General features: G+C 37.8%; 2 protein-coding genes across 8 annotated transcripts; one reads left to right on the forward strand and one right to left on the reverse strand.

The window, feature by feature from the left end:
* The first annotated feature begins 34 nt into the window (after window positions 1-34).
* scyl3 (SCY1-like, kinase-like 3) lies at window positions 35-7,105 on the forward strand. Its single transcript, XM_079474856.1, has 14 exons — window positions 35-332; window positions 775-973; window positions 1,154-1,339; window positions 1,452-1,565; window positions 2,292-2,348; window positions 2,435-2,537; window positions 2,937-3,048; window positions 3,198-3,275; window positions 3,795-3,934; window positions 4,055-4,242; window positions 4,353-4,524; window positions 4,957-5,127; window positions 5,443-6,215; window positions 6,321-7,105. Exons 2-14 carry the CDS (start codon window positions 809-811, stop codon window positions 6,378-6,380), a joined length of 2,319 nt encoding a protein of 772 aa, XP_079330982.1. The 5' UTR covers window positions 35-332; window positions 775-808; the 3' UTR covers window positions 6,381-7,105.
* Window positions 7,012-21,804, reverse strand: firrm (fignl1 interacting regulator of recombination and mitosis). 7 transcript variants are annotated; one of them, XM_079474851.1, is made up of 25 exons: window positions 21,540-21,804; window positions 21,112-21,226; window positions 20,974-21,013; window positions 20,638-20,726; window positions 20,200-20,304; window positions 19,966-20,106; window positions 19,687-19,849; window positions 19,321-19,405; window positions 18,525-18,663; window positions 16,808-16,897; window positions 16,638-16,702; window positions 16,407-16,555; window positions 15,150-15,276; window positions 12,096-12,282; window positions 11,140-11,222; window positions 10,845-10,896; window positions 10,525-10,614; window positions 10,118-10,303; window positions 9,431-9,547; window positions 9,202-9,297; window positions 8,986-9,099; window positions 8,781-8,885; window positions 8,549-8,629; window positions 8,333-8,464; window positions 7,012-8,229 (listed from the first exon to the last, which is right to left on the reverse strand). In XM_079474851.1, the coding sequence occupies exons 2-25, from the start codon at window positions 21,199-21,201 to the stop codon at window positions 8,017-8,019; spliced, it is 2,739 nt and encodes a 912-aa protein (XP_079330977.1). In that variant the 5' UTR covers window positions 21,202-21,226; window positions 21,540-21,804; the 3' UTR covers window positions 7,012-8,016. The 7 variants fall into 7 exon arrangements, with proteins under 7 accessions (XP_079330977.1, XP_079330975.1, XP_079330976.1 ...); XM_079474849.1 differs by having other exon boundaries at window positions 21,112-21,223; window positions 21,438-21,804; XM_079474850.1 differs by having other exon boundaries at window positions 21,112-21,223; window positions 21,540-21,736.
* Between the last annotated feature and the right edge of the window lie 560 nt (window positions 21,805-22,364).

The raw sequence follows: 22,364 nt of genomic DNA on the forward strand, positions 1-22,364 counted from the left end.
GAGTCACCCCCGCACAGCCGAATCATTCACCCATGGTTTCGTCCAATTCTTTAACCGGAAGAGCCGGTGTTTACACTTTGGGGGAACAGGAGGAAGTCTTAAACTGCGGCGTGTTACAAATACGTAAACGACGCAGTTCGTCAAAACAGGCGATTTGTATTACATAAAATGTAACGTTATTTTATTTTCATTATTTGTCCACCGTGCGGCAGACTTAATCGAGGTGTAAGGAAAGCAAACGAGGCGATTTGTAATAATGGTTTCTGCTGTAAAGGGAAACTGGTTTTCCTAGTCTGTTCGCTTCACACTGCGAGGTGACGCACCGATAACAGGTAGTCTGCTCGTTGCACATGGGCACAAAATAAACAGATCTCCCGATAGATTGGTGTCGGTGTCAATGTGAACTGAATTTCGTAAAGTGCTTTTATTGTCAATGGAGACATGCCATGTCTGTCATCGCATGAATTCCTATATGACACGTGGGACACGGTGCAGGATGTATTATGTGTACCAAGGAGCTTATATTTCATTATACCTCCGCTGTCATTTTTTTACTGATTTAAAGGGACAGTCATGTTATTGGTTGTCCTTGACACAAAAATCATAAACTCCGATTTAAGATACTAAATCGTTAAGATGCTAACTAACATTCTGACATAAATCGTGTAGGTGAAACAGTACAGTATTGTCTGACGTCATCAAGTTTTAAGACATATGAGCATGAGGAATACCTGTACATTAAAGAACATGCTGATGTTTTTATCTGTTTGACAGTGGGACAGGCTGATAATACCACGTGGGTGTAAGGATGGGTGCTGAGAGCAGTACCCTGCCAAGCTGTGTGCTGGAGGAGCAGTTGCTGACTCTACCTTCAGGTCTGACCATGTACTCCGCCCTCCTCAGAGATGGCAAACCCGCCTCTGTCTTTGTGCACAAGCAAGACAACGAAGATAAACTCAGTAAAGCTGCCAAGGTACAAGAACAGTAAACATGCAACTTCATGTCCGATACCAAGCAAATCTTAACTAATTCTTCATTATTTGTACTTGTCATTATATTTCTATTTCTACTGACTTTAAATATCTTAGACGTATCGTACACATGTCATGCATTTCATAATAAATTCTGTACTTCAATGCATCTTCCTTTCCAGCACCTGAAGACGCTGCGGCATCCGTGTCTCCTCCACTTCCTGTCATGTTCAATGCAGGATGGTGGTATACATTTAGTGACAGAGCCAGTTCAACCATTAGAACGAGTGCTTGACAATCTTACTCCAGAAGAGATCTGTGCGGGCCTGTATGATGTCCTGCAAGCACTAGTGTTTCTACACGACAGGGTAACAATTCATTTAGTGAACATTTAGCTTTATTTAAATTAGGCAATTTACAATACACTTTTCTTGTTTTATCTTTGTTATAACTGCATTGACGTTTCTTTCCATCACTTAGGGCAAATCAAGTCACAACAACGTCTGCATGTCCTCAGTATTTGTCAGTGAAGATGGTCACTGGAAGCTTGGTGGGATGGAAACGGTCTGCAAGTTTTCAGAGGCGACCCCCCAGGTAACATCCCTAACTCCACCTATTATTTGTTTAATATTCATCACCATATATAATTAAAGAGGACAAATCATATCATTATATTCCCCCTCATGCCATCCCAGATGTACATGACTTATTTTCATGTTTTATTTATATAGCGCTTTTCACAATGTGCATTGTTCCTAAGCAGCTTTTAAGGAGAAAATAAGAAAAACACAGAAAAGGTCAAACACAGCACAGTGCATGGTGTTTATAGAACAAGCAAGATCATTCTTGCAAATAATACTTAATAAATGCAGTCTCCTGGTGAGCAAGCCAACAAGGCCCTGTGGTAAAGAACCCAAACTTCAATGATAAATAAATCGAGAAAAAAATACTTTGGAGACACCAGTCTCAATCGGGAGGGCCAGGTGCCCTCTGACATGTCACAGCTGCAGTCAGTGACTTTGATTAAAAGAGTAAATGTTTATCACAGTCGTGATTTAGGAAACGTATTTTGTTGAAACAGTTAGGTCTTATTTTGTGGTCAATATCAGACAACAGAGGAATGTGTTTTCTTCAGTTAAACATAAATAATTTGATAATAAAACAAATCAACTAAAAAGGGTATCTGGTATCGCATGAGGGTGATAACATTTTGAGAGAATTTTCATATTTTGACGCACTATTCCTTTAATTGTATACATTTTAAACTTTTATACTGAATGGGGATGAAACTCACAACTATTTGTTTAACTTTCCATCCAGTTTCTCAAAAGCATCCAAAATGTGAAGGAAAATGATGTTATTCCTCCCGAGGAAAAGGTAGGAAAATGCAGCATTTGATCCATCTAACCACAATTTACGTCACAGTGACTCAGTAACAATGTGTTTTATTTTTTATTTTTCAGCTTGAACGATTTAAGACTCTTCCTGACAAGCACGCCCATTCCCGAGACGCTTTTTCATTCGGGGTGATGGTAGAGACTGTCCTTCCACTCCTGACGGGACATGGTCAGTAACTCTTAAATTAGCTGACACATGTTAAGTAGGCCGAGAATGTCTAGCATTCATCCTGTTGTGGCACTTGGTAACCAGTCTAGAATTGTTTTTCTCAGACATTGTGACAAATTTGTTAATAGTCTGACAACAGCGTTCAAGACGATATTGCATTTCAGAGGCAGTTTGATGACAGGTTTTTCATTCAGGATATGTTGTGATGTCTTCATGGTCAAAGAACATAATGATCCAAGGAGAATGCAACACATTGGCTTTCATAATGTTGTTATTAAAACCATATGTGCTGCCATCTGTACAGTCTTTTTTTTTCTCTAGCTAAATCATAGGACTGTATGTTTTTCCACTCACTCTTTTTTTCCATGCGTAATAATTTCATGCAAATTTCTGTCTCAGTCTCTGATGATTTGTTGGAGAGTCTAAAGAACACGCTACAGATCAGCCTTCTGACCCCTGAGCCCACGTCTCGACCCTCTCTCAGCAGTTTGCTGACACACAAGTTTTTCAGGTTCACCTTGCATCTGTTTCATGGCACTAAAAAGTTACATTTGTTTCTGGTGACAAGTGTTTTAAAAGTTATTTTAGCATATATTCCCTTATGAAATGAAATTGGGCTATAGTACATAACCTAAACTGTACTATATTGAACTTCTATAGGAATGACTTTTTGGATATTGTGAATTTTCTGAAGAGTCTGACGCTAAAAACTGAAGAGGAGAAGAATGAATTCTTTAAGTAAGTTTCTGTCTTTAGGAATAACTCTTGATTTTACAAATTATGATCATAAATTCCAGTCCTTAAGATGGCCTGGCTGAACTTTCAATTAACATAATCAAACATCATATCAATATCTAATAGGGATGTAACAATGTCAAAATCTCACTGTGCGATAATACCTTAGTATAAAGTCCTATGACAAATGATGACTTGGAAATGTGCCATAAGCATCCTCTTCTTTATCCCCTAGTCATATCTGTTGTTTAGAGGTATACGTTATTATAGTATAAGATGGGTCAAATTACCTAAAAATCCCTCTTATTAAATGAAATTAATTGCACCAGATGGACCTTGACAAAGGTAACATACAATAATTTTTTCTAACATTCTCCATGTTAGGCCCAGAAGACCTATCGTTTCATACAGTGATGGGACCACGATAATTATTGAGATGAAAATATAGATAAAATTGTTAGATCCCTAGTATCTAATATTTAACAAATAATTATAACCTTATAATTATGACCGTTTATGCAGGTTTCTCTTAGACAGAGTTCAGAACCTCCCTGAGGAGTTAATTGCTACACGTCTGGCTCCTAAACTGCTAAATTCCCTTGTGTTTGCCGAGCCAATGGCTGTGAAAAGCTTCCTTCCTTATCTCTTACGACCTAAGCAAGGTAGAGGAATTCCATAAACATGCTAACAATATACATATTACAAGGACAAACCCTCTGGACCTTGTGTAACCTCATGTATAGTTTGTAGTCCCAGTGGTGATGTATATTTTTGATTTACAGACTCCAGTGGGAGAAGCAGTGAGGACTGTCTGCTGTCCGTGTCTTTGTATCGGAGATACGTGATTACTCAACTCCTCAAGCTCTTTAAAGTCAATGAGGAACATGTCCGGGTCGTCCTTCTGTCCCATATCCACATGTATGCAGAGTTCTTTACTTATGAAGAGCTCAAAAACCAGATTCTTCCTCAGGTACTGTGAGAAATCTGTTTTTGTGCGACGAGTTTAATGATGTTTACACTCGAAAATGTAAGATATCTAAACTAGGGTTGTTTCAAAGTTTCCTGTGCTGTGTTGTGCAGGTCTTGCTGGGAATGAGAGATACGAATGACTCACTTGTCGCCATGACGCTACAGAGCCTGGCTGTGCTTGTTCCGTTGCTCGGCGCACATGTAGTTGTTGGTGGGGAGAGGACCAAAGTCTTTAAACGCACTTCGCCAAACTTTACTAAGTCCACAGAGGTCACTCCAGAGAGTAAGACGCTGTTAAAACATTTTTATAGAGGAAAATAATAAGTTTCTCATTCTGTTCTCTGTGACTCCTGAAGAATTGCACACCTTGTTCAGTACACACATTTTGTAATTAAGTTTTTGCATGAAAGAAACTTAGTGTGATCATTGAAGATGGACAAATAAGAAATATCATCTGTTTGCCACTAGAGGATGCTGCAATATCAATTATGTGTTAAATTTGCTTTTAATCAATCAACAATTTCTTCGTTGGGTGCAACCTTTTACTGTCAACTACATTTTAGAAAATACACAAAATATGAAGTTTCTCTGCCAATGACATACTATATACTGTATTTTAGAGGCAAATTTAAGGAAATACAAAATATGAGATTGAAACAATCTATTGACAGGATTTAAAATCATACATGTATACACAAACTTTTGTCCTCTGCAGCATCTCCTGTGCATATTGTCGGGCCATCACATCCTCATATCTCACAGCCTTCAAAAGTCCTGAATCTGTTTCCTAAGGATCCAGAGACCAAAAAGGTGGTGTTAGAAAATATGTACTCGCTTCATTCAACTGATAAAACAGCTCGGCAGCAAACCATAGCGGAGAGGGCAGGTACGTTGCAATTCTGAACTTTGTACAATAAATGTGGCTTTATTTTTGATTTTGGATATTTGAAGAGTTTGGTTCCAAAATGAGAAATCCCTTTTTAAAAATTTTAAAATGTTTTCATTGTGTTTTATTGTTAGTTAGCTGTATTTTTTAAGTTATTATGGCTCGAATCAAAACAAACCAACTACAGTTTGATTGATATTAATCGGACTGCACAATAAAAAATTTAATTCTCACTTTGGAACCAAGCTCTTCATTTATTTCTCTGTAATTTTGAGCTTTTTGAAACGAAGAACTCAAACAAATTGGTCTTTTCAGGTTTTAGTAGGGAGATGTTGTTCCCTTTCAACGGTTTCAGAATGGGCACACAAGCTGTGAACAGCCCACAAAGCAGCAAAACTGTGAGAGCCGATGATGACTGGCCAAATTGGAGCGACACAGAAGAAGCAGAAAAAGAAAAGAGTCAGTCGGTCCAGATCAGCATCCAGTCCGCAGCTGTTCCAGCCCCGGATAGCTCGGCAATATCAGCTGAAACTGGGAACGACCACGAGGAACCGTGGAATGATATCGAGGACTCTGAAGTGACTTCAGACCAGTCACCCTCCAGTAATCTGCCAGTCTCTTTACCAAAGACATCAACGAAAAACACTGCATCATCTCCGTCTGAACCTCAGAAGTTGTCAAAAGCACTTAAACTGAACTTTAGTGTGAAAAGTCCTCCAGACCATAACCATACCTTATGGGACTCAGACTGGAAACAGGGAAACGACACCATTAAACCCAGCCAAACTAATTTAGAGTCTGAGCCTAAGCCAAAAAATACAATCAAAAGCCACGGAGCTGGAGGTCTCGGAGAGGAGTTCACCATTGCGGTGAAGAAGAAACCGCAGCAAGACCCAGAGCTGGACTTTTTCGCAGACATGGTTCCAGATATAAAACTGTCTTCCACATCTCTTCTGCTCCCCGTGGCGAGCTCAGTCGGTGAACCCATAACGGGTACAACGCCAGGACACACAGCATCAGATAATGCAGACTTACCGATAGATGCAATGAAACTTACAGCCAAGTTTGCCGCAGCGGACTTAACCGAGGTAAGTTTATCGGCTCAATCCCAATTCTTGTTTGTCATTAGTTTCTAACAAGGCTTATATATGTACTGTGTTGATGCTAAATGATTGTTTGTTTGCTTTTACCAGACAGAGGCAGAAAGTTGGGGTGATGATGACCTCAACTGGGATGATGAGAGCGCCTGGTAATCTGCTTGATCCTTTATAGAAAGCCATATGAGTGGAATTCAGAGTATAACCTACACAAAGACACAGTTACATATGGCACCTTCATGACATTAACGCTGAAGATCTTGATGTGCAGAGTCATTTTAATAAACTGCAATTTAATAGGTATTGTTTTTAAAGTTATCCCAAAATTATCATCGGTAAGTTTACTGTTGCCATAGCAAGGGTTCATCGACTGTAAACATGACAAGTCCTGTTGAATTCTAAGGTCCTGTTGCACCTGCAAACACATCTGCTCAATTCAAGTTTATCCAAACTATTTTTATTTGTGCCATACAGATTTTATATAAAGAGCCTTAGAGGACAGGCAGCCTCAACTTGAAAAGAAATGTATAGAATCATTTGTTCCCTATAGTTTTGGGTAAGAGCCTGATGTAATTTATTTGTATTACCCGCTGCTGAAATAAAAAGATGTTTGGCTATTTGATTTCTTTACAATTCATAAACTGTGTTCGTTTTTGCAATCCATTTCCAGTTTTGCAATCTGGACCCTAATTTTTAAAACTGTCATATATTAGAGCAGAATATAGAAATGTTAATTATGAGAATGATCATTTTAGAATTAATAATAATAACAGACTAAATAAATATTGCCAGGTGTTTATTCACCAAAACCCTTTGTTAGTTAAAAGGCCATTTATTCATTGCATTTTACCATCAATGGATAATAAAAGCATGCACGAGTCAACTCTGAAGCACATCACGTAAAAGCACAATTACTGCTTTCTGCTAATAGATTTTCATCTTTTTTGCTTTTAATTGTATTATTGATTAGGTTTTATTTGCCATATCACGCTATTCTCCACATGGCAAAGTCCTTGTAAACTCAAGTGACAATATTACTAATAATCTCACTTTAACATTAATCTTATCTCAAAACCGTACCAATTTTAAAACGTAGAAATATGGAAAATATACATTCGTTCCATTTTGGGGATGATAATTCCTCCTGATATTGTAACGCGATTGTTGATTATTAGATATACATTTTTATGACTTTCTGTAAAGTGTCCAAATATGAGTGCGTACTACTGTTAATGCGTCGCTTGGTGGTGTTTATCAACAGACATTTGCGCGACCCTTAAACCCTATTCCACCCCTTCCCCACTACAAATGATAACCACATTGAGAATGTTTGATATATAATCTACAGTTTACAAAACAAATCTTACAAACGTCAGCCGCACCAGTGTGACGTCAATTTATTAATACATATACGGTGTTAGTACGCGCTTCTGGAATGCTACATATTTGAGTGACACTGGATATGTGAAGATTAAAAATAAAGTTTAAGTCATTACGTTTACATTTGAAATATTACTTTGTTTTAAAACGTAATATTGACTTAACATTCAACAAAGTATTCATTTAAAATCTTAAACGGAAATCAATGTCACTGAAAATCTACACACTGATTATGACTATTAATAATATTCTATAGCAACACAAAAAAAGCCCATATTTCTCTTCAATTATGGTTGAATAAAAACAAACATTTTAGAATGACCCTTCTCCACACAAACATTGATTTTAGTCAATTTAATATGAAATAAACAGGATGTGTTAAAAGCAGAGTAGAGGTGAGGGTGTAGTTGAATCAGGACTGCTCATTTGTAGTGGTGTTGATCTGAGTAATAAGTGTCTGTAGGGCCTCAAGTCTGACCCTGACCCACTGCGGAGGTGACGGGGAGCCGCCGGGCCCTTCTATTGACTGCAGAGCTTTCAATGAACTTTCTGCTGTCTGGAGATACCGCTCGTACTCCTCTTCTGCTTTGGTCTCTTGTCTTGCCCTTTTCGGACATGGCTGACTCTGTAATAGAGATTATACAATGACTAAAACATTTTTTAGAGATGTCACACAGGTTAAGTACACACTTATAAATTGACTGCCTGTTGACTACCTCGTGACTCACCTCCTCAGCAGGAGCTGTGTGTACAGATAAGTTCTTCTCTCTATCCAGTCGTTGACAGTGATTTTCGATAATGCTCCTATCCTCCTTCAGACGTTCCAATCTTTCTTCCGCAGACTCCCTCTGCGAGACTGTCTGTAGTGTAGAGAATAATACAGTAATCTAGAGAAGTACGTACTGCAGAAAGACAATTAAACATATTAAACTATTTCCACCTACCTTACTGAGAAAGTTTATCACTTTGGTTTTGACCTCCTCTGATGTTAAGGTTTGGGAAATCACTTCCTCGTGGTTGGTTATCTTAAGAAACAAAACAAAGATGAATTACAACATTAGCTATATTAAACCTAACACGAACAACGAGTAGATTCTGTGTTCATTTATGTGTTGTGTACATTGATTTACCCCAAATGTACCCGATTTTTATTGTTAGTTAACGGGAAAATCTGACCTCTGCAAAGAGACCAAAAGCCTCTAGAACATGCTGAAATATGAGCCAGGACGGGTGAGTCAGGAGACCATTAAACAGTGCACTGAGTCTGAGCAAAACCTGACCCTGGGAGCACAAATACATACACACAAATATGTATTTATAAGCAAACAAAATAATGAAACTGGGACCTATTATCTGTCTAAAAACAAGTCATTTAATATACCTGAATATTGGGAGGAACAAATACTTTTCCCATGGAGGCTAGAAACTCCAAAGCAGCGATAAGCAGGTCATCCGGGCATTTCTGCAGATTAAATTCACTCAAACAGGAAACAGCCTGCAATTTGCCAAAAAATTCAATCATAACCGTACACAAAAAGACAAATGAGCTCCATATAATGAACCACCACATGCAGTGTGACACGGTAAAGCAGATCACCTGAATGATAACATGTGGCTCTACACTTTTGATTACAGCAGCTGATATTGACAGGAGTAACTTCACAGTGCACTGGAGAGGAGGATAGATCTGAACCTGGCAACACCAACAAACAACAGATGAAAAAGTATAAACATACACAAACTACACACTGGTGGAAGATGTATATTCTTTAAGAAATGTCATCCTTCCGAGTGTGTTTGCTTAACTTTAACTTCGCTCAACTCACCTGTCTGCTACACATACGACTCCACATCAGAGAGATGATCTTCACAGAAGACACCACTGATGCTGCATGCATGTTGCTCCCTCCCATCACCACCAGCACACATCCCAGCACACTGTTCTAAACCAGTAACAAACTAAGGAGTCAAGAGTTTTGTTCCTAAGGACGACTATGAGATGCAAGGCTGTTTTTAAGAGCAGACAAATATGACAAACTAGCTGTTATTTATAAAACACAATCGAAACATAAGTGCTGAGAACACAATGCAAGACCCTGAATTCTGCCTGGCTAAAATATCTAAGTGCATTATTTCGTTTTTTATATCAAATCTTCAATCTACTTAATTCTCTTATCATAATTTGTTCAGGGTCAGATCCTTGCATAAGGCAGAATTTATTGTCCTGGACCTTGAATGGGGATCTCAGCCTTTCCGTTTCCCACTCCAACTGACAGACAAACAATTATGGATGTCACAAAGGCTACGTGGGAAGAAAATTGTCACACAAGTCTAAACTTGGGTAGGACACACATTTTTAAACGGCTTTTATGCAGGACTTAAGTCAACATTTATCTACTGTTGACACTCTGAGCTGAGTTGCAAATAATTTCGGGATCAGACTGCGAATTGAAATTGAACAACATACTGCAAGAACATTTATGTCAGGTGTAGCTGACATCAGTGTCTCTCACCACTCTTGATATGTTGCCCAGTCTGTAGCCGCAGTCCTGCCATTCCTGCAGCGCATCAGAGGCTTTTGAGAGCACTTCTTCCTCCACCCGCACACATGCCTCCGTGCTCAGACACCTCAGGAGAATGTGACGCCAGACACACAGGTTCTCCTCTTGAGAGGGGGGGAAATGCTCCACAAACTCCATCTGATGTAAACGCATCCCAAAAACATCATCACTTTTTCAAACTTCATCACATTTTAAAGACCCACTATCTTGAAAGAAGAGATGCTGTATAACATAAATAGAACCGAACAATATTAGAAAGCTGAAGAAAACACAAACTCAGCAGTGTTCTAAAAATCATGGCAAAGGTTATGTACATTGCAGACATAATACTATTCATTTAAAAGGAACAGGAAGTGAACCTGGTGTTTTGGTGTCATAAGAAAAAGCAGGCGTCTCAGTAGCAGGGCCAAGTGAGCCAACTGATAACCTTTATCAGGACATGACCTTATCTGCAGAGGACAACAACAATACAGGTCACAGAAGCAAAAAGTTCACTACTAAATTGCTTATATTTTATGGAAAAATGTTCTGATAAAAACTTTTAGAATACAACAGAGGCTCCTGTCATTAAATACAAAGCAAAACAAATGTGCTCTCAGAAATGTTCATACAACAACTGTCAGCTCAGTCAGGGTGTAAAGAACACATAAAGGTCACATTCCCAACCGATGGCACTCACCAGGTTAGCAACAAGGTGGACATGATGAAAACACAAGTCAGCCGAGCCATACCTGTAGAGTGAGAGTAAACAACTTTGACATGTTGTTTTTGACAGAAATCTTTGACAAATTTGAACTCCTTACATACCACTATAACACTGATAACAGCTGATATACGTTATAATGTGTATACTTTTGTATAATGTATAAGATTGTACTTTCAATTTTAAAAGGGATTTAACACAGGAAGGTCCTGTGATTGTTCATGTTGACTGTAACTGAAAGCTGAAGTCAGGGGTGTGGATCAACACTCACCGTGCCAGAAAGCACCACACATCCATGGCCAAAACTGCCATCTGTGTGTCTGCCTGCAGTACAGCGGCTAATAGTGAACGTTCCTGAAAGTAAGGAAACGAACAACATAATGTCATTTAAAGGAAAGTGCATGTCATTTATGTCTTGGAGTAGCAGTTTGTCTCCTTGACTTGGGTATGAAGTGGTCTCAGCGTTTAATGTCTGACATTAAAGGGATATTCAGCCCAAAATCAACTTTTTGTCATTTTTTACACACCCACATGATGTTAAACATGTTTCGGAGCACAAATAAAGATATCTAGGTGAAAGCCGAGATGTCGCACAAACCAAATGCGTATGCGTTTAAGTGTTCTTGTGAACGTGCCCCAAACACTTACAACACAGAGGAGAATATATCGATTAAAGTCTGTATTTTGCCTTTTTTTTCACACATAAAGTATTTTTGTCGCTTCAGAAAAGTTCAACTGAGCCACTATGCACGGATGGACCAATTTAACGATTTATTTAGTACTTTTCTGGATCTTGACAAAAACTGACACGACGGTTTCAATGAGGAGGCCTAGAAATGTCTCGGATGTCACCTACATCTCTTTATTTGTTCTCCGAAACATATTTAACATCATGTGCCTGAGTAAAAGGTAGATTTTTGGGTGAACTATCCCTTTAAATTAGATGTATCAAATTGATTAATTTTGCAATGATTAAAGATCATAATCTTTACAATTCCATGGTAATGAAAAGCATTACTATATAAATAAATTATTCTTAACAAAAACAACCGTATATAAAACATAAAACAAAGACTGTTGACATACTAAACTCTTTACATGAAATACAATAAATTTGTCTCTTGCTTCACTGAGCAACGTCAACTCACAATGTACAAAGAGCTAAATATCAATAGTTGTTAACTGAATAACCAGGAGAATTCACTGCACATTTATGAGTGTACCAACCAATTCAGCAAAGTGTTGAGGGGGCAGTGCAGCCACGCAGGCACACATATGAATACACACATGCTGGTGCAGGCTGACTGTACCCTGAGCTTGACCACGCAGCATCACACCCGGCAACGTCACAGGGACCGCACGCTCCAACACACATTTTCTGAAACTCTGCAACACCGCCTCAAACACAGACCATCTGCAAACAGAGAAAGAGCCTTTGCTAGAAATAAGCATAAACTAGTTTTTTATGGCACAAGAATCCTATGTTCCCAGCACTAACATTGTGCACAGCTTCGACATTTGCCAAAGGCTCCAGCTTTTGTTCCAGAGCAGTGGTTCTCAAACTGGAACTTCTCAATAAACACCTCTTTTGAGTTTTCGCTGAAGTGTTGGGCAGATTTCTTCTTGATGGGGTTGTGTGTGTGAAACCAGGCCATAAATGCTCAATATGTTCTCATTTCATTTAGCTATTTTATTCAAACATCGGTATGTTATTAAGTTTATCGACCCATAAATGAAAACACAGAGCCTACTGTTATCTGGGAAATGTATAGAGAAACCTGAAATTAAAATGAAAAGTAAGAGGGATAACTTTTCCAAAAACGAAAGCCCGTCTGACTTCCTCTTATTGTTTTTCCCCGAAATCACACTCATGGTTATCTGAGGCTAATACGCATGTCATATATATCAAAGAAAGTATTGTTTCCTCATCTTCTGGCAATCATGGAAAATATACAGTTTATAATAGATAAAAAAATAATTTTGACTAACACAATGACAGCTGATAAATCTTTTATTCTGTGTACTGTTATTGTTGTAACAGTAGTAGACTATCACATATAAATTACATAATAAATAAATCACTTTATTATTCAAAAAATTTAATGTTATTTTACTGAGGCAAATACGAGATTGAGCCTTGAAATTCATTCATGTAGTAGTTTTTAAATGTATTCCAAATAAGATGTTTAACTTGTCAGAAATTGAGCTACAAAACAAATTGACCTTTCTTTCAATGTAACCCGCGGCTCCGGTGGCTGTCCAAATATCTCATCATGTCCTGTTTAATGCATATTGACAGACCATGCTTTCAGGACAATACAATCCGTGAACAGGGCTTGTGTCTGAACGTGCACTTGCTGCGGCTGCCACATTTAAAATAACTTAAATAAACGTGTATCGCAATACACACGAGCAAACATGTGCAGAGTTTCGCACAGGCACACTGATCTTGATAAATGTATTTCTCAAATTGCACAAAACACAGAGCGAATACAAGCCCGTAGGCAGGGGGGGGTTCGGGTGGTTCGAACGAAATTCACTGCCAAAGGTCCAGAATTTAAGTAGTTTTTTTCATGTGATTCATGTCATCATGGTTTTCAATCAAAAAGCATGCTTGTTAAGATACCAGCAGACAAGCTAATCCAACACAAATTAGTGCATAAAAGGTCACCAAAATGAATTATTTGAACCTCATGATTAAATACAAAAGGAGAAAAACTGCAAAAAGGTCCACTTTTTGAAAAAAATAACCTCCCCTTTCAATAGGCTGGCTACCGACCTGGAATACAAATATGAAAGCTCTGTATGCAACCTAGCAATAAATTAAATAAATCAACAACTGTCCCTACACTCGAAAATGATTCAAACCGAATAAAGCATTGATTGAATACATAGAGCAAATTTTAAATTAAAACCCTTGTTAATTTCATTTATGTATTTATGACTAGTATTAAATATAATTATTTGTGCCTGTGGATTTAAGTTCGTACAACTTTGATATTGTAGACTGCGTTTGCCTTTTATGCCTAAACCTCTAAACTCTTGCCCGTCTGCTGAGTGAGGCAATGAGCTTGACGAGTCAACTCCCGCGGAGTGAAGATCTGTGAATAGACCGCAGCGGAGACAGCGACGGCAGAAGGATCATTCTGGTTGAGTACTTACTGTACGCATTTCTGCATTTGAACCGCCATTTAAAGCTGTTGGTAATGCTGTAAAGCGCTAATTCAACACACATCTGCATCTACTCGAGGTTATGAAGCATGCGCTGCGATTTAGCTTTGACAAAGGCCGCTGCAGTAAAGTGTAAATCTTTGTTTTTTATATACAGCTGTTCTCATGATGTTTAGGTATACATATATTTATTTATCTTCGGTGTTAAATATTCTTTCCACATTGTTTGTCTTTAATACAAGTTTGTAGTCCTCTGCAAGTCCCCACAAAGTTAATACATCCCCCATTAGAGTAAATTACAGAGCCCCGTTTACAGTGCACTACAGAATACTGTTTTGTGTCTACTATGACAGCTGACTAGCTTGAAAAACATGGGAAAAACATGTTCTTTAGTTTGAAAACAGCTGGTAAAAGTGTTTGTATTATTAATAATACATTAGAACTGGAGGACAAGCTGTAAAGATCTTTACAGCTCTATTAATTTGAGTGTTTATTCATTAGATTTTCTATGGCGGTCATTATGTGGTACTTGGAAGATCTAATTTGATTAAAGGTGGTGCTTGATCTGAAAAGTTTGAGAACCACTGAATTCAATGAGATACTGAATAATTGTTATTTTGATCTGATGGCACGAATATAAAACTCTTAAAAGTGCCTGAAGCAAATTTGACGAGAATATGGGAAATCAGAGTTAACAAAACCAAAGGATTTATTTAATAGGATGGAAAACCTGAGCCAAAAGCATCTTATAAGAGTGCTGTGAGTTTATCTCAGATAGAATGACTAAGAACCACAAGGGAAAAACCGATTTTCATGTGTTGTTGATTTTAGTAAAGGTCTCATGTGTTCCCACTGCCCTTTATAATTCTGAATTTTATTTACAGTTGTGAGGACTAGTTTTTTCCCTAAAAATATCAAAAAAAATAAAAATGCCAGGATGTAGCCATGCAAACATTGATGATATATTAATTATAATCAACTGTAGACTGTTGAATTCCTTAGACCTTTTAATGTATATTTGGAATAAATTATTTTTTTAGAGGTGTGCAAGCATTTAGTCTCTTTTCTCATAAATAGAACTGTTATCACACTTTTTAGGTACAGACCTACCTGGGATTTTCCTCAGAGAACTGGCTGCCAACACTCCACAGCCGCAATGCCTCCTCTGACTGGGAGATTTTACCCATAACATTCACCAGTAGCAGACATTGTGGTAGACAAAGCTCTGTACTGTACTCTGCAAAACACCAAAAACATCACAGTGGAGTAAATGTTTTCTTTTTTAATTGCATTTTCAAAACTAAAATCAGCACTTGAATGCAAACAAGTCTATTGATCGTGTATGGCCCTGATTGTGACTTGATTTAAAACAATATAAGATACAATGCAACCTCACACATTGCAACTTAGGACAATTCCTTCTGCAACGAAAGGCCACAAGTACTTGTTCACTTAAGGTGACTCTTGAAGAGCACAGAATGAACACTCAGCAATGCGTGATAACTGCCAGAGGACAGTAGGTCTCTCTGCACCCATTAAAACCATGTCCCGGAAATATAAAAAATCCATCACTCTTTTGTTTCCTTTGTCATAGACTGAAATGTTAAAATGTTGATGTTGCAGGCAGTGTTCCACAACTTACATAACAAAGAACACAAAGGTCTTTACTGCGTTGAGTGATCTATCAGTTGGAAGAGGACAGGTAAAACATTTAGGAAATGCTAAAGTGGAGGTATCATGACATGTCATGCACTCTGACTTCTTAACACTGTTAAACGTGCTGGCTTCTCATGTTTAACAAGGTCAACTTGTTCAAAAACAAGTTAGTTTTATGACATTGAAATTGATTGATGGCGCGTTCCCAGTGCTAAAAGATGAACTGCACACAGTAAGTGAACTGTATGTCTGTGTTTTGTTGGCAATCGGTGCGTACGTGCATTATTGTGCACTCATGCTGTTGTGTGCTCGTGCTACTACTGTAGTTACTCAAGATTACTACCTTATCTTCAAACGGGTAAACGTTGGTATAGCTAAGGGCAGCAACGTCCAAGTCAAAAATATTTTTTTATGCAGATATTAAAATAAATGTAATATTCAACCTGGAAACCCTGAAAATGAGATTAAATTTATTGCATGGACAGAATAAGGATTAGATATTCCCTATCAGTCTACATTTCTTTTCTGTACCTCAGTTGGGATTCAATTAGCATTTCATGGGTGAGATTCCCTTGGAACTCAAATACGGGAAAAAACAGCCCATTGCTGAACCCCATATTGTATTTACATTGTATTATAAATGTAAAGCCTGTTTATATCACTTGCGTGGTACGTCAATGAGTTGCATGTTATTATAATAAGAACGCTTACGATGGTCCGGGTCCAGGACAGACTCAGCAAAAGGATGGAAGGACAGCAGGTGTATCAGCATGACATCCAGGGGAACCAGAACCGATACTCTCAAGTCCTCAATGAGGGCAGGGGGCACACATAAAGCAAGCATAGATGGCGGGAACTTACTACGGAGAGAAAAGAAAATCACTGAGAGTTGACAGACAAAACAGGGAGAAAAATAAACTGTTTAAAAAATATTTGCACTACCTGTGTATTTGAAGATAACACTGGTGAAAATGACTGCATGATTTGGCAAGGAATGGTTTAAATTCCTTTGATGTGAAAAGAAACTGGACATTATCACAAAGCCACTCACTATATTACTCACTCTAAATGTTATGCTTTTAAAAAATTACTTTCATTTTCGCCTTAGTTACCTTTGTGTAGTGGACTAAGGTATTGGCAAAAAACCTACACATCTTTGTTGCTTTTTGGAAAAGCTTGAATTCTGGACAGTGCACAGCTTCCTATGAGAAACAAACAGAGGAAGACAGATAAAAGCTCTGGATAACTACAGAATAAACCACCACCAAATCATATTACCTTATATCAACATTATTTAGAATTAGTCATTAAGCTGACACTTTTATCCAAACTGACTTACAATGTAGGGGAAATCAATAGAAGCACTTTGTGCAACAAAAGAACAACAATGCATAAGTGCAGTAAAACTGGTCTCAGTTAGCCTACCACAGTATACAAAGCTAAGAACTTTTTTTGGGGGGGTAGGAAAGAAGAGAAGTAGAAGACTGTACTAATGGGTCAGATGTTGACAGAAGAGATGTGTTTTAACCAATTCTTAAAGACGACAACAGAATCTGCTGATCTTGTGGCACGAGGGAGATCGTTCAAGAGTCGTGGAATACATTCTGAGAAAGTGCATGAGAGTGATTTTTTTCCTTTGTGGGACAGCACCACAAGACAATGTTGGGGTACATAAGTCTGAATTAGTGATTGAAGATATGGGGGTGCCGAACTAGTGGTGGTTTTGTAGGCCAAGAGAATTGGTTGAGAGCAAACTATAGTGAGCAATAGTGCGCTCTCTTTGGCTCGTTGAAGATCAGTCTTGCCGTTGCATTCTGGTTGTACAAGCTGTAAGACCAGCCAGTAGAGCATTGCAATAGTCCAGTCTGGACAGGACAAGAGCCTATAGCGTTATACACCAATATTGTCTTTGAGTCAACCTCGCAGAGCAAAGTGGATAACCTAGTTAACAAATGGATTATCCCTGTTGAATATCCTGTAAATCAGAGGTTCTCAAAGTTTACATTCAAAGGTCCGAATCTGAATTCTCGTAAAATGTCAAAGGTCCAGTACAATAGTATTACAAAACTTGCTTTTAATAAACATTGAAAACAACTTTAAATAACAAATCAACTCTTTTCAAGTTCATTTGAAAAACGGATTACTCCGTTAAAAATGTTTTTATTGTGTTTTAGCTGTATTTGACATTATTACTTATTCAAAAGAACCAAATTCCAGTTTCATTGATATTTATTTGAATGCACAATTAAACATTGTTTTTGAACATTTTTTTTGCAAATCAACTCTTCATATGCTTATCATCCTATTCATGGTGTTATCTAGTCGTACTTTCGTTTACTGTCTTAACTGTTACATACAGTGCTGTATATTTATACAACAAAATGCCAAAAGTCGTTCTCATTTACATTTTTGAGAAGAAAAACTATGCACTCGCGGGGCTGATACCTGCAACATTTTATCTACGTGCTTTAGCTGAAGAAGTCGGTAAACACTGCTAAAGGCGGCAGAAACACGGAGTCCGGATTTTGAGAAGGGCTGCTGTAAATAAACTGTTGTCCAACCCAAAATTTTAATTCAAGGTCAGAAAAACCTGTTGTGTTAAAAACAACACAATCTATCCTCAACACATTACTGTGTCTAGTTCAGGACAACACATTGTGTTACTTTTAACCAAGCTTGTCTAGTCACTCTTATACTTTCAACACAAAATGACACAGTGTGTTCAAATTACACATAATGAGTTATAATTTCATAACCAAAAACGAGTGTGAAAGTGTGAAGGATTATTGCTATGGACTGATTCTGTTAGTAACGTTTTTGGTACTGTACCTGCAGGCCGGACTGCTGAATCTGTTGAGCCATCACAAAACAGTTTTGGACAGACGTACACAGATCTTCACACAATGAGAAAGCTATGTCAGTGTGGTGAAGCCGATCTTCCACTAGAGACTGGTGTTTCACACTCTGCCTAAAATTAAGAAACTATTAATTGGGCTTCAGTAATCTAGCAAGAGTTCCCTTAAAGGTCCAGTGTGTAATATTTTGTCTTCAGATGTGTATAAAGACTTTTCATAATTCTATATACACCATGGGTCCCCCTACATGGAATTAGCCAAAAAAGGTCCAGAGTGTGTCTTTTTCTGCAGCTCAGAGCGTCCCGTTTGAGGATAGTTTTGGGTAAATGTAAGTTTAATTTTCACTTTCAACAACTTCTGATTGCATTTCTAGCGAGAAATAAGTATTGTAGTTTTTAAATATGTGATTAGTTATTGCAAAGACATTCTATGTTTATAATTCATATAAACTTCCGTTACACTGCCTATCTGTTTCTCTGGGCTGCCTTCGTGCACAGACACTGCCTCCGAAGTCATGCCATTCGGCTGCTATTTGTAACCAAATTGTTTTACTAAAAAAGCGCCTTTTGCCAACTTAAAAAATCAAGTCTGTACACGGCCTTAATCCAGTGTCAGCCACCATAGTGCTTCGAAATGGGGGAGTAGAGTGAGCCAGTTGGTTGCAATTCAAACCTCACTACTTCATGCCACTTAATTTCATACACTGGACCTTTAACTGTCACATATTACACGTTTTTTAATGCTTACAGTAGCCTATTGTTTATACTTACTTGATAATAAATTTCCATGTGTTGGCATGTAGAGCAATGTCCAGACTGGATATGATGGCACATATGTCCAACAGACTGTGAATCACTTGAAGTCAAACATAATATTCAACTGTTAGAAAGCATTTTAAAAGTCTTTACCAGATAGAAAAGATAACCTTTGCTGTAACAAAACTTTAAAGACATAAAATCATGTATACAAGGTCATTTTTGGGTTCAACTGTTCAAAAAACACATACAATTTTAAAAAGTTAGGCAATTTATTATCGGAATCACGTTGCTTAACTACTGCCTGTAACATTCTTAGAATTTGCTGTTTCATATACCATTGTCACTCTAATGCGGGGTAAAGCCCACAAAACGACACACCTTTGACAATGTCTGAAACCTCCTCCTCAGATGAACTGTCATCCAGGTTAATTTTTTCCAAGACATCCATCAGGCTCTTCTGCAAAGAGTATGCCTCTTTAAACAAGCCCTGAAGGAGATCTCCCACCAATGAAAGCCTTCCACTGTACATGACCTCACTGTCCTATAAACAGAAACATCAGAATTTGTCTGATCCAAAACATACATAAATTCAATAAACAGGCAAGATACCAAAATGTGTCTTTACAGTCCAACATTTCACTTAATACACTACTGTACCTTGCAGTGCTGAAAACTGTCCGTTAAGATTCTGAGGACGCAGGAGGGCAGAGATCGGATGGCATCCAAGGAGACAGACTCTTCAAATGACCCTACATGCCGTAGGCAACCAGAGAGGCACTCCAAGGTCTGGACCATCATCTGGACACATCAGCATTAAACGCTATTAATGGCGAATAAAGCAACATTGTACGGTTAAACCATTATAGCAGTTCAATTATAGCAGAAGCATACCTTTAGAATATTCCTCAAGAATGTCTGCAACTCCGTGTTTTGACTGGAGAGGCCACCAACTTGCCTTAGAATTTCTTCCAAGAAACTTGCAAATATTTTCATCACCTGCAGATGAAAGTACAAAGCAACATGTCAACACACACTTGCATGCATTAAACTGAAGGTTTTATGGATTGTTTAATAGAAAAGCATCTCTTCCGTCAACACGTCTCTGATTGATTTATCCTAATTCTTTTCCCTTTCCTTCTTAAAAAAAATAATAATAATACTAACCTCGCTATTCTTAGCTTTGTATACTGTGCTCGTCTTTAATGGACTAGTTTGATGCACTTATGTATGTTGTTATAATTGCTTCCAATGTTTCCTCATCTGTAAGTCGCTTTGGATAAAAGCGTCTGCTAAATGACTAAATGTAAAAACTTAAAATGCTGAACACACCTTGGGTAAGACACTGGAAAAACATTCCATCTCTACCTCAGATAGAGAGAGATGAGGAAGGAATCTATTTGTGATTATCTGCAAAATATCTGTGGAGGTAAAAATATGTCAATCAGATAACGCAAATAAAAAAACTTTAAGGAAAGCTATGAAAAGCCTTCACGTTACTCCCAAGTCATGAATTAAAATTAGCCAAAATAGGTAGTAGTAGACACTTTGGCAAATATGCCTCTTTATTGGGTTAATGTGACGTGTCCGAAAACAAAAATAAACAAAATCTTATTTGTACCATACAAGATAAATGTAAAATTTAAGAGAAACGGATTCAAAACTTACTTGTGTGCTCTTCCCAGCTGTCAGTGTCATGGTGCATAGCGTGAAAAAGTGTCAAGGCCGATCTATATCATTTTTGCAGTTGCAATTCTTAACAATCAGATACACATGTGTAACACGCGGACATTGCGTAAAGGATATAACTAGTTTGGGCAAGACAGATTTGAGTTGTTGTTGGCAGGTTTCCTGGTTCCACTGAGAAACTTCTTCCAAAAGAGTGACTTGAGACATTGTGGTCACTTCCAAAACCAATCTGCTTTACAAGCAACGTTACATTTGTTAAGTAAACGATGCGTTTGTCACAACATAATGTTTTATTCAATATAAACCGATGTCGTACACTCATTTATGACATCAATGGCAACACATGAATGCTCGTGCTCGCGGTCAAATGTAAACAGTGTTGCCTTCGGGTTATTCGACATACTAATCTGATCAAACAAATATCTGCTAAGGATTTAACTTACCACCTCACTTCATATGGAGCATTTACGTTAAAATAGATCTAAATTATGTTATTGTAGGGCATGCATTTTGTTCTCCTAGGCTTCTTGTTTCTTTGAATTTACCTCGCTCACTTTCACTTTTTGCCAGGCTAGTTCATTCGCTAGCAATGAATATATATATTGAATATAAAACTAATTTGAAAACGGGTTTAGGCGCTTTTTAGGCGAAACATAATGACGCACAAATCGAAACACCCTCGTCACGTTTGTTTCTTTTACTGGTTTAGTTTAATATTATTTTGATTTCTGCGAACCCCCCTGTGAACTTCAGATGGTACAGCTCAAAATTTCGCGCCGCATTAGGGGAGGTACGTTACATCTCGTCATCAAATCGCACTTCACGATGATTGGCTAGATAATGAAACATGTTTAATCTTGCCCAAACACAATTTAAAGTGGCAGTGATCGATTTACAAGACGATGACAACGCTATGAGTTCTACAACCTGCGTTGTTTAAACTGGATTTTGTGCTGAAGAAGGTTATGCGAGATTTAGTTCTTTGTTTCACGTATAGATAGTGTGTATAAACATGTTGAGCTCACATTCAGAAATGTCCGTCTTCCTCTAAACGTTTTTGCAACGTTTTGTCGGGACTGATGTGAACAGCCCTGATGTGCAGAGTGAACTTTACAGAAGTGAACCAACTTTTTTTATTGTCGCAAAAAAAGTACATTATTAGTGTTTCAATAGATCTTCATAGAACAATTCACAACAATAAAATAATACTATTATAATTTGAGCTGTTGCTTCAGAGATCACAGGAAATATTAGTTTGACAACATTTAAAAATACTTAAACTTAAAATAACATGCAATTATGTTTCAAAATGAGATTGTAGCTGTCAGCATTCATTACACATTTTGTAATTAAAATTCAATGACACAATT

The sequence above is a fragment of the Barbatula barbatula genome, assembly GCF_947034865.1.
Source record: "Barbatula barbatula genome assembly, chromosome: 15".
Classification (NCBI taxonomy): Eukaryota; Metazoa; Chordata; class Actinopteri; order Cypriniformes; family Nemacheilidae; genus Barbatula; species Barbatula barbatula.

What these genes read in the sequence shown, in the direction of transcription:
- scyl3 (XM_079474856.1), top strand. Translation starts at nt 809, where the DNA reads ATGGGTGCTGAGAGCAGTACCCTGCCAAGCTGTGTGCTGGAGGAGCAG. An exon ending in TTTCAGAGGCGACCCCCCAG is followed by an intron (nt 1,566 to 2,291) that starts GTAACATCCCTA and finishes CTTTCCATCCAG; the next exon opens with TTTCTCAAAAGCATCCAAAA. An exon ending in TCTCTTACGACCTAAGCAAG is followed by an intron (nt 3,935 to 4,054) that starts GTAGAGGAATTC and finishes TTTGATTTACAG; the next exon opens with ACTCCAGTGGGAGAAGCAGT.
- firrm (XM_079474851.1), bottom strand. Translation starts at nt 21,201, where the DNA reads ATGTCTCAAGTCACTCTTTTGGAAGAAGTTTCTCAGTGGAACCAGGAA. An exon ending in CAGCTGGGAAGAGCACACAA is followed by an intron (nt 20,727 to 20,973) that starts GTAAGTTTTGAA and finishes TTACCTCCACAG; the next exon opens with ATATTTTGCAGATAATCACA. An exon ending in TCCACCTTGTTGCTAACCTG is followed by an intron (nt 10,615 to 10,844) that starts GTGAGTGCCATC and finishes TGTCCTCTGCAG; the next exon opens with ATAAGGTCATGTCCTGATAA.